The sequence below is a fragment of the Typopeltis vanoorti genome, chromosome 12 (assembly GCF_054136105.1).
Source record: "Typopeltis vanoorti isolate ZY-2024b chromosome 12, IOZ_Tvanoo_1.0, whole genome shotgun sequence".
In the NCBI taxonomy this organism is placed as follows: domain Eukaryota; kingdom Metazoa; phylum Arthropoda; class Arachnida; order Uropygi; family Thelyphonidae; genus Typopeltis; species Typopeltis vanoorti.
This window is the reverse complement of record NC_143560.1, coordinates 74236446-74254378: the sequence shown is the minus strand read 5'-3', so window position 1 is coordinate 74254378 and position 17933 is coordinate 74236446. Positions and strand designations below refer to the sequence as shown.

The 17933-nt window shown below is 34.3% G+C and overlaps 1 protein-coding gene across 1 annotated transcript in view; it reads left to right on the top strand.

Moving 5' to 3' along the window:
- The first annotated feature begins 4086 nt into the window (after positions 1 to 4086).
- LOC150100889 (syntaxin-binding protein 5-like) overlaps positions 4087 to 17933 on the top strand; it is a 710057-nt gene continuing 696210 nt past the window's right edge. The window contains exon 1 of the mRNA XM_090401895.1: positions 4087 to 4143. Coding sequence (XP_090258021.1) covers positions 4120 to 4143 — 24 coding nt within the window. The 5' untranslated portion in view covers positions 4087 to 4119. The remainder of the gene's footprint in view (positions 4144 to 17933) is intronic.

The window sequence follows — 17933 nt, the reverse complement described above, 5'->3', positions numbered from 1 at the left end:
CCTTACATTTTTCTACAACCCTTCGGGAAAAACAAAATCAACATAAGACATACCGCTTGTGAATTATTTAACCTGTCTATAAAATTCTAGATTGCTAAAACTTTTGTTCTGCCTCTTCCTTCCCTCACTAGACTAGATGGTCCAGACTGCAGTAAGCACACAAGATCAATAACGATATTGGAAATTTCCTGTGTTCTCTCTGTTACACTACGAGAAAGTGATGAGAGCTGTAAACTGTTATCGGAAAATCGTCATGAAAAAACCAAGAAAAAATGTTTGTACTTCCAACCAAGGTCAGGTATTTTGCAACAATTATCAAAGATTGAAGGAATCCTATTAGAAGTCTTGAAGAAGTGCGTAAGAAACACCTACGAATGCAATTATTCAGTTGCAGCAATTATAAACTGAATTATAAGAAGCTAAACAGAGAATGTTACCATTAGTCTGATATGTAATATTTTCTTGGATTTAGACAACTAGCAATGCAATCATCTACTAGCAATGGGAGCTAGTAGATTATTACAATTAGATATTTGGATTTCTTTATTATGTATACATTTATATACGCTATTTCTTTTGCTCTAAAAAAATAAATAAATAAATGAATCAGAGAAGGGGCCCCTTAAGTATTTTATTCCCCAAAGCAAAAATTCTTCGCCTCTTTTCTATTGATTTCTGAATTTTTTAACTTCAAAATGAAAAAGAAATGAAAATTTGTATTGATTGAAATTGCATTTTTTTTTTTTTTGATGGAGTACCATCTTAGTAAATTTACCTCCCTGACGTATGTGCTTGTTGGTGGCTATGCAGGCTTTGGTTCGAATGTATGAATCGGCATCTTGGTTTCAATTGCAGGCCAAAACACTTTCATTTCCATATCAATAGAAACATATTTCTAAATGTATACATGATGTACAAATATAAAGTTAAAGATTTAAGGCCAAGTCCAAAAATAAATTAATTCACCGGAATTTCTACACACTCATATGCTTCCAATATTCATACTGCAAATATCACATATACAGGCGAAAGTCCACTCTCAAAAATACGTGCTTTTGATCGTTTCACGACCAATGAAATAATCTCTGACAAAAAAATTTTAAATATCTATCTCAGAATAATTTTCAAACTTTCTTTAACCCTCACCATCCAAATATTACCTCTTTATTTACGTCTACGCGTGCCCTATATTCAAATATCACACCACGTTTATTCTTGGTGTCAAGTCGGTATACTTAAATAAATGTTCCACTTAATAGCTGTTTCTTGAGAGTAAACGAAACTCAATAAACTGTTGCGTAGGGTTCATGGGTGTCTGTATGAGCCAGAGGACTTAATGGGTTTTCTCAAGACAAATGAGACGTGCTAGTTAGACAGTCTGAATATTTAAAGATGGCTTTTAATCTAACAGCTGTGCTTTGTTTTTCGCATTAGTACCAGGGGGAAAAAAAAGACTATAATAAAATAAAAATAAATCTCTTAATCCATCCACGGTGTTAATGTACTATAGGTTTTGCAACCTTTCATGAACGGGGATCACAAAATACTAATAACAATAACGATTAATAAGGTGAGTGGGAACTGTAAGCTACGCGTCCTCCTTTTTTATTTATCCACCAATTAACTTGCATCACGTTGTCCAGTTCATGAGTTTCAAATACTAACAGGAATCATGTTGATAGAATAAAAAAGAAACATCATTCGTTATCTGATTATTTGTTATTCTGTATTATTATTGTATAGACAGATATGACTGTATCTGTCTAATATAATAACACAGTATGTTTGATCATGACGGATATGCCATGTTTCCATGACAACAGTTGATTTCATTTCTGCCTGCTAGCTGGCAAAGTATTCCGTGTATATTTCGACTGAAAAAAATTATTATTTTTTCTTATTATTTAGTTGTTTTCTACTAAGGTTTCTAATTAAAAAATAAACCCTGACGTTGTTCCTGTATCCGGCAGATATTTTAGGTTAACACCTCTGATAAGACTATCATGAAATACGAATATATTTCTCGTGATTTTTCCACTTGTAAAAGAGTCATTCTTAAATCGCTGAGACAGAAACTCAAACCAGGCATCTCTGTCCTTATTAACATATTTGTGCTTTAATATATTGCAAATCATCATGAACATGTCAGTGAGAAGTTGTCTTTGTAATCATCTCTTTCCTAAAATTCCGTTTTAATAAAACTTAACGGGTCTCTAAAATTCACGTTTTAGGCGAGAGTTTTAGTTTCTTTGGCTAAAAGAAATAAACATTTGCTTGTTAATTTTATATTTCACGGATATCCTCGTTCCCAACATACATAAAGCGGTTGGAAGAAAGTGCAATCTACATCGACTTATAATTGGTGGTTAGACGAGTTTATTTTTTTCCATTGAGATTCTAAATAACGGCAGATATTTTAGTCTTGTTTCTAATTTTAGGGAAAGATTTCACTCTTATTAGAAGGTGATTATATTTCTTTTAATGCGTCAAGAGCAGGTAGTATCGTAAATAAAGCCACCAAACAACGAAAGTAGTATTCAATGAATAACAACACCTAAACGTTTTACTATAGCAAATGCCAGCAATATTAAATTCAGGCGTCAGATTTTTTTTTAAAAAAAGGCAACAGAAGAAATGCAACTTAAATATTTCAATCGCCCCAATATTTTTCCCCGGATGGTTTACTGTAATCTTTCGATAGCCATCTTGTTACGTTTCCAGCGGAACTTGATGCATGCACGGTACTTCTTCGGCACGTCCATTTCACACGGTAAGAGAGGTAAATGTGTGTTTGCACTTTACAGCGAAATCAAGCTGTTACTTTCCTTTCGTGTAAGTGGCTTCCTGAGTCGTTGCCAAATATCCTAGAGGGTTGCCGCTTCATTTACCGTTGCGAAACAATGGTAATGAAATGTTTCGATATAAGAAGCACATAGCAAGTGTGGATGGGTGAGCAGAAACACACAAAAACAAACATCTTCGAGCGCCGAAGAAAATGAAGTGTAGATCAGGAGCAATGGCATCTTCTTTGCTAGTGAAACAACTTCAATTTTCTATTGTAGTCAAACGGGAGCACTACGTTCTGGACTTCCTCTTACAACATACTTCGGCCCTCATAGAAAGCAACATAAATAATCTTACTTTGAACATTAACATAGGAGCTGCCAAAACAGAATAACAACGGATTTAACGTTTATATTTTAATCCCAAATGTGTAGCCAATTTTAATTGCCTTTTCTACTATTCGACATTGTTGTGCGCTCCATAATTTGATAGATATTTTGGTTTAATTTGAATTCTAACCGAAGTAACTAACCCTTCTTAGCTCAGTCGATAACGACGATGCTCTTTGGTTAAAAACGACCTGCGTTTGAATCTCCATCTAGGGCGAAAGAAATTTACAAAGTTTTCTTCAAAAGAGGAGTTAGCAGCTCTCGTGCAGAGGTAGAGAATTTTTTACTTCCCAGAAACTTGGCGTTTTCATCCCACAAAAAGAGAACAAACCGGCCAGAAGAACAAACCCCATTAACAGATATAATACATCATCTCATAGCCTTAGTTGCTTCTTCCCTAATTCAAAACAAACCAATCCAACCGAACCGAAGGACCATCGCATATCCTCGCCGCTATGCGATGGAAGCTTGATAACATTGTCTCTTAGATTATCAGTAAATATAATTAAAAATGAAAAGGAAATTCTTTGTGTTTCTGATCTGTTTTTTAGTTGTTTCCAATTTAGCTTACGTAAACAGTGAACTGTCCAAACTCTCTCTCTCTCTCTCTCCTTGTTTTATTTTCACATCGCATTATCTTTACCACATTCATCTTCTTCTTTGAGTTTATTTCTTTGTATGCATAACAAAAAATCTTCTTCTTCATATAGTAAAACTAAATTCGTGTTTTAACTCGCTGTGACTTCATTTCTCAATTCTTAGCGTTTAATTAAAACTCTTTCTTCTTGTACCTCGACGTTAACATGCTATGTATGCATATAGTATACGTAAGATGTTTTCGCTAACTCTTTTCAAGCCGCTGATCTCACTTCACGTTCTTCATTGTGTCCCGAGCTTCAGTTATCTCATTCTGCATTGGCAAATCTTTCTATGCTCTGCTGCATCCATGGAACTCTGTAACTTGGCTGCTGTAAGTCTTTGTTCGCTTTTTCTTATAATGTTTTTACTCTCGCATTTGTTTAATATTCATAGAGTTTTTCTTGATTATTAATAAGAATTTCCCATGGCATTACTGTTTGAATTTCATTATCACAGAGCGACAATTGTTTACCTCTTTGTTGACATAAGGTGCCTTTGTGTTTATATTTGTATACCCGTTCCTTCCTATGTTTGCAGAACGATATTAACCTCCAAAGAAACACTTTTAGCTAAGTTTTTATTATTTCGTCGAAGCGTGTTTTATAAAGCTGTTTTTAGTGCTGATATTGGCCTTCTAAGTTAATTACTTGGCACTGATTTTGTGCAGCATAACTACCATGTAAATTAACGACCTGTACTATAAAATATTGTTCTTCAAAGTGATTTTCCTCTTCATGTTAAAGCAATTAAACTATCGGTGATTAGATTCGTTCAAGGTGTTTAAAAAACCATAGATTTTCTCCCGTTACTTTTGGGAATAAAATTGGCTAATAGCTAGCCAGGATGAGAAAAAAAAATCCATTACGCTATCTAAATTGCTGTAGTAGTTGATTTGAATCGAATGAAACATCTCTTCAAATGGTAAATTTTTCAATTATGAATGTTTCGATTGATGAAGACTATTTAATTCTAAGAAGATTGAATCGAAGGCTGGAAATTCAGGAACAAAGCGTTGTGAGAGTGGTAAACTTAGAAATTAACATTATGTGTGATTATTAATAGAAAAATCGATAAATATAATAGGAATTCTAACTTACATTCACTGCAGAATATATACACTGACTGAGTGGTTAGCTTAATAAGTACATCTCATTAACTATGGACTCCACCGCTTGGAGGCAGTGTTAACATATCTGCTTCAGACTATCTGGAACCCAAATCGTACTAGGAATTGAATGCGTGTTTGGAGAGAAGAGGGTTGTAGAGATATTTGTCCATAGCGTACTACCAAAAATGATCTAACAACCAAACAAATAATAATAATAAAAAACATCCAGCTACTAACAGTTTGTTTCGAATAGAGATTGTTGATATGAAAGGGAGGTTATAACGATTAGTTTAGCAGCTGGTGTGCAACAAATCAAATGACAGTCAACGGTGTAGCAGGAAAATTAGGGGGTCCTAACGTAAGTAGCATAACTCCAGCCCCAGCAAGTAATATGTCGCATAATCAGGCCTGCTACAAATACAGAAATATTTCCAGGCGGCCTGGTTGGCTGAGCGGATAACATTTTCGCTCTCTAGCCAATAAGTAGTGGATTCGAATTCCACAGTAAGCCTGGAAACTAGCAGAGACGATACGTTAAAGAAAAGACTTATGATAATAAAGATTAAAAGGAAATATAAGGAACCGTAAAGTTTTTTAACCAAGGGCCGTAGGGAATTCCACAAATTAAGGCGATGCAATCACTACAAATCAAATGACTGTATCTATGAGGGCTCACGTAACATGGTGTATACTTACTGATGATATATTAGAGTTATAATTAGACATAATATATAAGTTACACTGATCTCTTATAATATACGTTTAAAATAAAAGTCAACGTTATTTAGTCCCATGAGGTTTCTCATAATCCCATAGTCTCTCATGCTTTTTCCCAAAGCATATTCTGAGGTTACTGACTTTATTTCACTTGGCAGTTTATTGTAGCCGCTTGTTGCTTTGTATTTAAAGGATTTATGAAAAATTTCTTTCTTTGCCTTGGGTACTACCAGCACGTTCCGGCCACAGCATAAACCATAGTCCACATTATATACCGAAAAATTTACAATGTTGTTTCTTACATCTAATATACAACAATAAAGATAGAGTTTCTGTATTGCCGAATATTATGAATGCCAAACAGATTGTTGGTTCAATGTGCGAAGTCAGTAATGGCTATAGCTCTAATTATTCTATTTTGTATTCGTATCAGAGGAAGCAGATTGTTGTAGCAATCTCCACCCCAACAGGTGATATCATATTGCAGTGAAGAATTTATCCAAGAATAGTATAAGCATCTTAAGAATGTTGCATTTACACATGGTTTAACATAATAAATTCTGTTAATTACGAACCTCAACTTATTTGTTAAAAATAAGATATGGGAGTTCTATTTATTCATTGCAGCTATACTATTAAGCATACTAAATAAATTAATTTTCGAATCGTATGGTTTGAAAAATGTCTAATATTATATCTTACTTCAAAATTATTTATTTTACTAATTTTCTTAACTTAGATTTGTAAAGAAAACTAACTTTAGCAAGAGTAATTTATAGGCATATTTTTCAATGGACGTTAGCTAACTCTTATTCTAGTAAATAAAGGGTTCGTTTGCTCAGGATAAGATCTTAGCCGGTCATGACACTTAAAGGCTTGTAAAAAACGAAAGATAACCGAAGTTTTTAGATTTTTGTAAAATTTAAAATTAAAGAAAAAAAAACGATAGTATAATAAGTTTGATGCATTTCCTTTTACTTTTATTTCTTATTATGATTCAGAAATTTGTTGTCTTTTGTGGAATGCAAAGGTGTGAATCAGATCTAGAAAGAGAAAAACAAATTTATTACGCTGATATTTGTGCAATATACATATATCCCTTTCACCTCCTGTATCCCTCAATACGAGCCTCCGTAACTCCGTATAGACGAAGCTCTTTGGTCGGAAAGACTTGGGTTCGATTCCCGTCCATGAAGTGAAGAACCTTTATCTGGTCTCTTTCGACTAAAGGAAGGTTTTTCTCCCGGTAACTCGGGTTTTTCATCCCTCGAAACAGGAAAAACTGGTCCCTTGAACACACGCGTCTACAGTCATAAATATAAGGCAACGGGAAACTACCTAGCTTCATAATCATCTCCCTAGTAATGAGCTGCAACCTTCTCAAAGAGAGGAAGCCACAGAATTAGGACTAGGATCCCTCAATGCGGCATCCATCCACTACATCCCCGACAACAAATGACAGCTTATTTCGACAGGATTTACAAATGATAACGTATTTATAGTTTACTGTAAATATGTTATCATTTACAGTTTGCTGTACGTTATTCCGAATGCAGAATAGTAATAGACAACTTCACAGCGTTCTACTCTGTCAGCTAATAATAATAATAATAATAAAGAAAAGCTACGGGTGCAGTGAACACAGAAAAATGGACGGTGAACACTTCTTGAAGAATAGTAAATTTATAATAGCAGTATTTCAATTAATTATAAGAAACACTGTCTCCTGAATTGCCATGCACTATCTCTGTAAGCTCCTCTACGCGTTGAACTGATTTATGATCTAATATAACAGGTTTCAGGGTTTTCATGAAAGCATAATGACGGAAATTACAGCAAATTCCTCCCAGGAACTCCTTTTGTTAGTTCCTGAAAGGAGGCCAATCGGACAATGAACATACTTCGACAGACATAATATAAAAATGTGCACTGGTAGCTACAGGCATTAAGTGTCGAAAACAAATAGGTCGCTTGATTGTATTCCATCCAACAAAGCAGAATAATATGGTTAAAGAAAGTTGAAATAATTTTAACCCACTTCTGTCATTTATAACACAAATATTTAAATATCAAGAACGCCCTTTTTAATCAACAACGTATAAAGAGTATCAGCTCTTCTAGTCCAATACATAAAAAAAAAAAATACTCACATATGGAAAATACATAGTGCTTTTCAAGCGTTACAAAATGAACTAGACGTTTGGCGAGTGAAGAGTGCTAGAATTTTTAGAAGTAACAGTAAGCATCTGACCACTTGGCTAAAGACAAGGTTTTGGATGAGTTTTTGATGGCGTAACCTCATTGAAGAACTACATCACATCCGTCTTAGTCACCAACAAAGGCATTTTTTTTTGTTGGTGGTGGTTTGTTCGCTTGTTTTTAACGTTTTTATTATAGAGAATCATATATATACCACTTACATTTAGCCTTTTACTTATTAACTATTTTAGCCAAGTAACAGAGTCAAGTAAAACTTATTAGGAAACTAACCTTGGTAATGACAGGGAAGCGACTGTTATCTCCATACGATCGTATTGCGGGAGGGATAAAGTAGTTTTCAATAAGGAAAAAACCCTGTCCCTTCCGTATAAGCCGACTAACTCACTTTCAGTACAAAAAGTCTTTATTGGGACGACATGACTGAATAGTAATAATTTTAACGTGCTGAAAAAGTATTCGAATATCCAGGATTTCGCAATCACTTCGTTTTCACACATTCTTGCTCATGACAGATGTAACTCTCCTGATGTTCATAAATGGCAATGAGTTTACGTAGTGAAATAGGAAGTGATGGTCATGGTTTTGTCTTTAACAAACCGTCTAATTTTTCACAAAAGTGTTTTATTAGGTTATGACTTCGATTCTTCTGGTTAGTTTAACTTTCTATGCTCAGATTTACTCAAGCCACATTACTGAAGTCCTCGCAGAATGATAGGCTAGTATCTGTGAATACTCAACTGAGTATCCACAGATTTCCACAGGATTGTCCAAATGATCAAAAGTTTGATGTTCATTTTTCAGAACGCTATTACAGCAGGGTGTAATCTATATCCGAAGAATCATCCTATCACATCAACCCCACACATCACAACTTGTAATGATACATTTTGTTAAATATCATTTTACTTATAGTTGCCATATTTCAACTCGTCCAATTGACCTGATTTGTGTGTGCGTGTGTGTGTGTGTGTGTGTGTGTGTGTGTGTGTGTGTGTGTGTGTGTGTGTGTGTGTGTGTGTGTGTGTGTGTGTGTGTGTGTGTGTGTGTGTGTGTGTGTGTGTGTGTGTGTGTGTGTGTGTGTGTGTGTGTGTATACAGTCATACCCCGACTTACGTGAATACGGAGTTACGCGGTTTCTTATATGTATTCCCGTCCCACTTCAAGCCTCACCACTAGTCGTATCTTTCAGGCACCGGCCGCATTAACCAGTAATCCAAGAGCTCTAAAAAATAAATCTAAAGCTGATTCTAAAGCGTGGGTGACAGCTTCTATTTTTGAAGACTGGTTTGGTCACCACTTCATACCTGAAGTTGAACGTTATTGCCAGGTTAAAAAAATTCCGTTTAAAGTTATGCTCATTATTGATAATGCACCTGGTCACCCTCCTGCAACTTTAATTGATTTTGATCTACGTGTAAAAGTTGTTTTCTTGCCTCCAAATACAACCAGCTTACTTCAACCGATGGAGTTATCAAAACATTCAAAGCGTACTACACACGGCGTTCGTTTGCAAATCTGAATGAAGCTATGAGGAAAAATGAGCAACTGTCTGTTAAAGAGTTTTGGAAACAGTTTAATGTTTTAGATGCTGTAAGGATTATCGGAGATTCTTGGGGTGAAATTTCCGAAAAAAACTTGAATGGTGTCTGGAAAAAAACTTTGTCCATCCTTTTTTAAATGCGAAACAGAAATGTTGCCAGAAACTGATCAAGTTGCTAAGGTAATAGAAGAAGTTGTCAACCTCGCAAGACAATTAGATTTAGAAGTCGACAGTGAAGATGTCAGAGAGCTGTTAGACACACATAAGAAGGAACTTACAATCGACGAGCTCATAGAAATGCGTGAGCAAAGCGCTACTGAAGAGACCGAAATCTCAGATCCAGTTCTACCAGAAAAGCACATGACAATTGCAAAATTAACAGAAGGTCTCAGCTCAATTAAGAAAGGTTTATAGATTTTGGAGGACATAGATTCTAACGAGGAACGAATTGTAGCCACAAGGCAAGGAATAAAAAATCATTGGCTTGCTATGAAGAAATTTTGCATGACATTATGCCGTCAGACGAATCTATTAGATTTTATGAAACCATCGACATCGAAATAACTTTCTTCTTTTATGTAAGAAAAACTACAATTACGATTATATTTCTTAAAAAATATAGGTGTTTTTGTAAACCTTTGGTCCCAATGAACTAATATTTTGTATGTTTGTATATATAAATTACATGCAAAATTATACCCCGAGTTACGCGAATTCGACTTACGCGCTTTTTGTTAGTCCCACCTACCGCGTAACTTCGGGGTATTACTGTATATATACATATATATATACATGTCTCCTGTACTTTCAAATTCGTCGGCAACATTTGAATCATGATCTATCGTTTAGTCATACCGTTAAGTTTGATTTTCTAAATTGTCACGACTGATCAGACCGATCAAGCGACCAACATAAGTTCCATTTCCCACAGCATTAATAATAAAATAATAAACTGATGAAAAATCAATGATGGGCGTCGTAAAACGTTTTTCCTAGTTTTCTAGAAAATGAAATGCTTCGTTTACCGGATTTGATTTTTTTTGGTTCAAGCCGTCCTTGATAAACATGTATCTTTTCAAGTTTCATTCTTTTAATGCTGTCTAACTAAGTTACTCACCGAGTCTGCACCTATTTCATTCACTCTTTTCATTTCCTACTAAAGTAATTAAATCACTCTTTGGGATTTCTACATTATTCATTACTACCAGTTTATCTTATTTAACGCGTATTTCTATTGGATTTGTTGAACTCAATTAAATCGAGAAAGCATTCAAATCTTCACTGTTGCGCTTAATAAAATCCGACATTGTCAGACACTTCAGAAACAACTCACGTATTTCGGTACACAAATGAGGACTCCTTGCTAAAAATGAGTCCTGAATGCGGTGATTAAAGCGTTTTAATTCTATAAATACTGCTTTCTATTACATCTATGAGATTACCAACGCTCCTTTTGGTAAAATATTACCTAAGAAAATGTATTAGCAATCATTAAATGGAGTGAGTTGTTTATGATTACGTCAGAGATCGTTTTCCATGGTTGTCTAAACATGAGTTGAAAAGAAATCTGATAGCATGAGGTCAGCTTTATCTTTAGGTGATATTTCAGTGGGACAATTCTGATGTACCACGAAGTAGATTCTTTGCAAATGGTGGTTAGCTCATTTCACTGTCAGACCCTAGAAAATATGTGTTCAAAGAAAAGAATAGCCACACGTGCTAGCGTAGTGTTAATCAGGTTTCACTGAAGCCATGTCTGTTGGTAGTAATAGGCCATTTTAATTAATAGGCTTTCGTTTTATATTTTCATAGTAGAAAATTAACAAAACGAGGTCTTTTTACAGCCCTAGTGCATCAATAATGAAAACTCTCTATGTTAAATATTGGTGATATTTCTTTATACTATAAGTTGTACATTCTTTAAGAGCTCAGGGTTACCATCATTTAATATTATCGAATATTCTTGGAGATCCTCCTCCTAGGAGGGTCTTACCTGCTTTCACCGTGTAATAACCATCCTTTAAGTTCATTGAGCATCAATGAACTCATCAGTGTCAAATTGTTCCTTCGTTTATTCACCTTGGCAACTTTTCCGTACTAAGATAATATTTTATCAAAGCATCGTACAAAAATAAAACTTCCTTATCACCACTTGTCAATGACCTCTTATTACCGCAAAAATCCTCTGTTTTAACGACAGTGCAATGCAGACAAATATCTTAGAAAGGACAGATATCTGTTGTTTTACTTTTATATATTCTATAGCTTTTGAGGCGAATGGGAATAGATTCTGTCTTAAAAGTATAATAGATTCTTATGCGTTCAGTTAACGCTATTTTAATCTATTAAACTATTTGTTTTAGCACTAAATGACAGCTTTGTACTCGGTATTGATGTTTATATGATAACAACGAATGGTAGGAAATCTGACATATTAGTAGTGAAGATATGTTAAGATTAAAATAAACAGGGAATTTTCCCGTAGAGACCAAACATGTAGAGACAAAGCACTCATCTAAATAGGTAATCCAAAGACCATGATTGTTCTTTTGGTTGTATTTTGTAGGTACCGATAAGCTATTGGAAAATCATTTCGTCCATAAATAAATAAATATACTAATTTAAACATTATTCTTCTTAGACATCACTTTAAAAGGACAGAATTAGATCCTCACTCATCAAACAAGATAAAACAATCTGTTGTTTGCATAGAAAACCACGCGAACAACAGATCATAAACATAGTATTCGTATTCATATTAATATTGAATAAATCTAAGAGCCACATGCTTTGGCTTTTGACCTTACTTACTTGACAGTATTTTAAGCAATCACAAGTATATTTGCACAGAGGTAAAAAAAAAAAAAAAAAAAACTACAAAAAAAAACTAGTTGCCTTATTTGGTTTTTATTTTCCTCATTAAAACGCGCGCGCGTGTGCGTGCGTGCGTGCGTGCGTGTGTGTGTGTGTGTGTGTGTGTGTGTGTGTGTGTGTGTGTGTGTGTGTGTGTGTGTGTGTGTGTGTGTGTGTGTGTGTGTGTGTGTGTGTGTGTGTGTGTGTGTGTGTGTGTGTGTGTGTGTGTTTCATATCTAACGCAATTTACAAATCAAACTTCAAACTACAGGAACAACATATTGCATAAGCTTTCCTCCTTCGTGACACTTAATATTTGGCATAATGTATTGAAAAGACTCATTATCATATGTTCAATATGTATTTTGCAATTTATAGATACGCAGCTACAGTTTCAACAGTACGTTTGTACTGAATTCTGTTAACAAACGGTTTATTTAAATGGTAAATGAAACATAGGCAGTAATCCAAGCTTCTGCTTCATCTGTCTTCTGCATGTATATGTAATGAATGACATTCTTCTGACAAATTTGGGTTACTTGCTCTGATAAGGTGGGATCATTCGAAAAAAAAAAAAAAAGAAAAGAAAAAGAAAAAACTTAGATGCATTGTTGTTGCTAAGCGTTAGAATTAAATGATATTTTCATTGCTGAAAATATCAACGCATTCTAACGGTGAAATAGATAAGTACGCTAGAAAGAAAAAAGTCCTTTCAAAAATTAATTTACATTTTTATCTTACTCATCTTTTTAATATGCTAACATATTCTGTTCTATGTAATCTTTTTCTTTTAATTGCATTTTTTTGCAAATAATAGATGTGAAGTGCTGTGTAAACCGGAAGTGAAACAAAGAATTTATTAGAAATTAAACTGCCAACACGCGGATGAATTTGGTATTTGTGCGAATAATTCCCTAGCGTATTTTCATTTCGGTTGGTGATGATTTAACTTTTACAGGCACGTTCGAATTACATTTCGCTCTTTGTCCCTCCCCTCGTTTTTTGCTTAAACGATTATTAATTCTTCCAGCATTTGCATTGGAGATATTTTTAGAAATCGTACTGTGGGACATAGTTCACAATGCGCTATGCCATCTTTCACAGCCTCTCTCTCTCTCTCTCTCTCTCTCTCTCTCTCTCTCTCTCTCTCTCTCTCTCTCTTTCTGCATACATTTCATTGGAATAAAATATAACGTTCCCTTCGAAAATGAATTCCAAACTCTCAGCACCAAATTGAAATGAAATTATTTTCTTGTTACAAATTAGTCATAAATTACACTTTTTGTCTAGCTTTGTGCTTTTGTTAAAGCGATGTGGATTTTAGAGAATTATTAAAAAAATAAGGACCGATTTTAATTATATACTTTAGAAGAATTCAAAACTAAAACATTGGCATATTTCAACCATAAGTTTGTCAATATAATTTGATTCAAAAATGTAATTAGCATTGAGTTAGTAATAATGTAATGAAATCTAGTTTTTGTCTTTTCTCTTTAAGTATTATAGTTAATGCAATAAAAAGACACGAATAATAAAATATAATAACAGCTTTTATTTAGATTCGTATATCATCTTTCTTTGTAATAATTTCTTGTAAAATCTAAATTAATCTACAATTACAGTAAAGATAGACTGAAAAGTCAGAGAAATTGTAACATTTTTATCAAATGGAATTTTTATACTTTCTTAGGACCTTTGGTATTTGTCATCAAAGATATATATCGACCAAAAATTTCGAATAACTGCAAATAACATTTTGCAATAAAGAACGGTACTGTATTATATGGTAAAAGTCAAGAATTAAGATATAGCCTTGATTCTCATTCAGACTTAGAAGGCGAATATCTAAGATTTCAAAGACATTTTATTATTAGACTTAATCTCTCATCACTAGCTGACTACTGAATAACTTAGAGATTATACCTCAGTAGTAGATTAGGAATTAGTAACAACAATCCCAGAGGAGCATTTTGAGCCTGTAAAACGAAATCTTATTATTAATCATATGTGTAAAGAAGTCATAAAAACTAATTTTTGAATAGGATGCTGTCAATGGCGTCCATCCACTGATCATAACATAGGGTAGTTTATTAATAGTTAAAAAGTGTAAAATAACCAACTGTGATTAACCATGAAGATCCCCTCATTCTATTTTAAAAGAAACATCAGATTTTTCTTCTGAATTAAGAAAATGTCTTTGTATTTTCTCTATGTTTCAAAACACGTGCTATTGCAATGGCCCAAACGTTACAAGTACATTTTTACATTAGAATTTGTAAATGCCACTTCTTGATATGATAACTCTGATTATAAAAGGTCTTACAGATTTCTTTTTCTGTAAAAATGCATGGAGGAACAAGTTTCCTCCATGCATTTTTGTAGTATTTTGACATGTAATGGCATGTGCTAAATGAATGATTACTGGACGAGCTTAGGCATTATTTTGGAGTTTACTGAATTTGGTGGCATCGTTGAATGGCCTTCCTAATTTTTTGCTCTTTTTTCCCTTTCTCTGGCTAGTTTTTTGTTTTCAAGGGTTTCGATCGCCCCATTTGCTACGAACACAGAAATCGTTCTCACCAGGAATCAATATCTTAATCTCTCATTCTATGAGTATTGAGATCTTTTTTTCCTATCGAAGCCTTAAGTATATCAATTATCTGCATCAATAAAAATCGGCATGAAAATGAAACAGAACGAGTTTTGGATAAAAGCAAAATCTATACTCATCTTTCTTTGTCTAAGGGATTCCATAGCGCACTGAAAATCTCACGATATTTGCGCTTCGGTTAGAAAGGCCTGGGTTCGAATTCCATGTACGACGCGAAAAACTTATAACAGTTTTTAACTGAAGGTGAGATAGTTGGTTTTTTAAGGAAGTGATAGTTTACCTTAGGGAAGTTTCTGTCATTCATCTAAAAAAACCGGTAAGAGAACACACAATAACAGACCAACACACACTGGCTTCATAACAATCGTGCTTTCAGGTTGTCTGATATATAACGAACAACTCTGTTCATTAACAGTGAATATCTTCATTACGCGGAAGTCCCCTGCACACAATCAGCAATCGTCACTGTGGATCCTGCTATAATCAGGCTTCATTCGGTTAGGTTGATATTACAATGGAGCAACTAGGACTATGAAACCACTGTATTATATCTCTTAATGGTGTGTGTGTGTGTGTGTGTACCTCTGGCCCATTTACTTTTGTGATATGAAAAACTTGAGTTTCTGGGCGAAAACCCTCCCTCCCACCCTCCCTTGCGTCTTCGACAGAATTCGATCCCAAACTGAAGAACAAATGTTGTGACTTGTCTTGACACATCATAATAGAAGTGCTCTACAACTAAAGGTGTTGATTTTGTTATCGAACAATAGAAAGATTTGAAAAATCTAGGCGAATATTTTTGACATTCGCAAAATTGATCAAATGGCACATAAATCTCCATGCTCTCGTCCTGTGATTTCCTTTTACATTTTGATGATCATGAATTCCAAGATAGGATTTATTCTCAAACTTGAGTAGCGCTCAAATACCTAATTCTTCTTGATTTGTCTCTGTTTTCTTTTATTTACAATAATCATATTCTTTCACTAACTTCAAATCCTACCCATTGAGTTACACCTTAATAGTAGAACAGTAGAATCGAAACTAAACCATGGTTTGAACTCTTAAGAAGACACGCAATTTACGTACATAATAACACTGATTTCGTAGCTAGTTGTATCAGTAGTAATCCGAAATAACAACAGCCATCATCTGCAGTGCACTAAGACATGGTTTGAACTATGCTGATCACAATACCATTTTTGCAACTGTTCTCAGAAACCCTTGCAATATGTTGAAAACCACTACAAGGTTTTTGAGTATTTTAATGTTTTTTTTTTTTTTTCAACTATTCTGGAAAGCTTTCTCTAGAGACCAAACATGAAACACTTTAAGTCACTTCAGACCTCCAATACTTGCTCAGATGCCGTATTCTATTCTTTGAAACAAATTTTATTCAAGTATATCTCATTTCTTCATCACAGAGAATCCTCTTCACTTTACAGATATTTGTACTCTTTAGAATAATGACAATCTCAAAAACTGTCATTCTTTCAGTTTTTGATGTGATCACTACGTAGAGATCACAATAACAAAAATAGATTTTCTCTTAATCTTTACGGAAGCTGCGTTTCATCTGTACAGCTAGAAACGTCTTCTGACAAGTTTCAGATACTCCCAGATACGAAGTACTTCTGAAAATAACATGTTGTTTAGTTGGTAGCTGATAAAGTAAGCCATCTACTATCTTTTCCAATTTTATCTAAATAAAAGGGATTATTTAGATAATCCATTTTAATTTAGATAATTTATTAGAAGATAATCCAAAATACTCTATATACATCGACAGACCATATACCAAAAGATGAGTTAAAAGGAAAAAGACTTGCAATTTTAGGGTAAACAGTCTTTCACTCTTCTGCGCTTGTTTTTGTTCCTGGAACTGTTTTCGAACTATTCATATGTGAACGCGCATCTTCTAACCTGCATTTACTTAGCAGCAGTGAGACTGGTGGTCGAAAGCTGCAGGATCTCGGATACACGTGAAAGTGAATTTAATGCACAATGTAGTAATCATCTTGCTTCTAAGTGCACTCAGGAGTGTTATTGACGAAGACCTAGGGCGCAGATGCCTGAAAGTAGGTTTTCAAGAATCACATTGGAAAGATACTAACGCTGGATACGAAGAAATTCTATCGGATATTTTCTTCTTTGCAGCAGTTTTAAGTTCTTTTTCTTTCATAGTAAAGGTGTATTTTTAAGAAAGCGACTAAAAGCAATGCTATTTACTTAAGAAAAAAAAAAATGGGTCATTTTTCTAAGACTCGTAGCTACCGAAATTGGTGGGCTTTAATTTTTTTCAAAGTAAATTAAATAGGACTGATTATTAAATAACTTTGGTAATTTTCAAAACTTCTAATTTCGCTTAATTAACTTGACTACTTGAACGCATCAGAAATAGTTGTCTGAGATGAAGATGTAAGATTCATCACGCAAAATCATGGCGCATCATCCAGAAGAAGAAGACATGCAATTTACGGATATAATAACACTGGCTTCGTAGCTAGTTGTATCAGTGGTAATTCGAAATAACAACACCCATCGTTTGTAGTGCATTAAGACATGGTTTGAACTCGTTTAGGATTTATGGAACGTTTATAAGTGCTTTTACGAATTCATATGAGTAGTCGGTCTAGGAGTGAAAGAATTTTTTCTTCTGAAAAATTTGCAACAGAAACGCATATCAGACAATGGACAAGTGATTAAATTCCTTATCATTCCAGAACTTAAACTTATATAAAGTAAATGATTTGACTAACACAGACCATTGGGCTCAATACCTTAGTGGAAGATGATATGAGTAATTTTAATGTGAATCTCACCTGCAAAAGGTTATTAGCTTATAATCCAACCCTCCAATAAGTAGGGTAGTTGTCTTCCATTGGAAGAAAAATTTATGTACTACCTAAAGACATTCGAAAGCATCCATGCCATGGTGAAATTAGAACCCACAACCTGTTGGTCGAAGAGAGGATGTGTTCACCATTAGACCATTAGGATGGCAAGAAATACGAGATTTTTTTTCTGATTTTTTAGAAATCAGTAGGGACCCACTCCACTTCCTCTCACTAG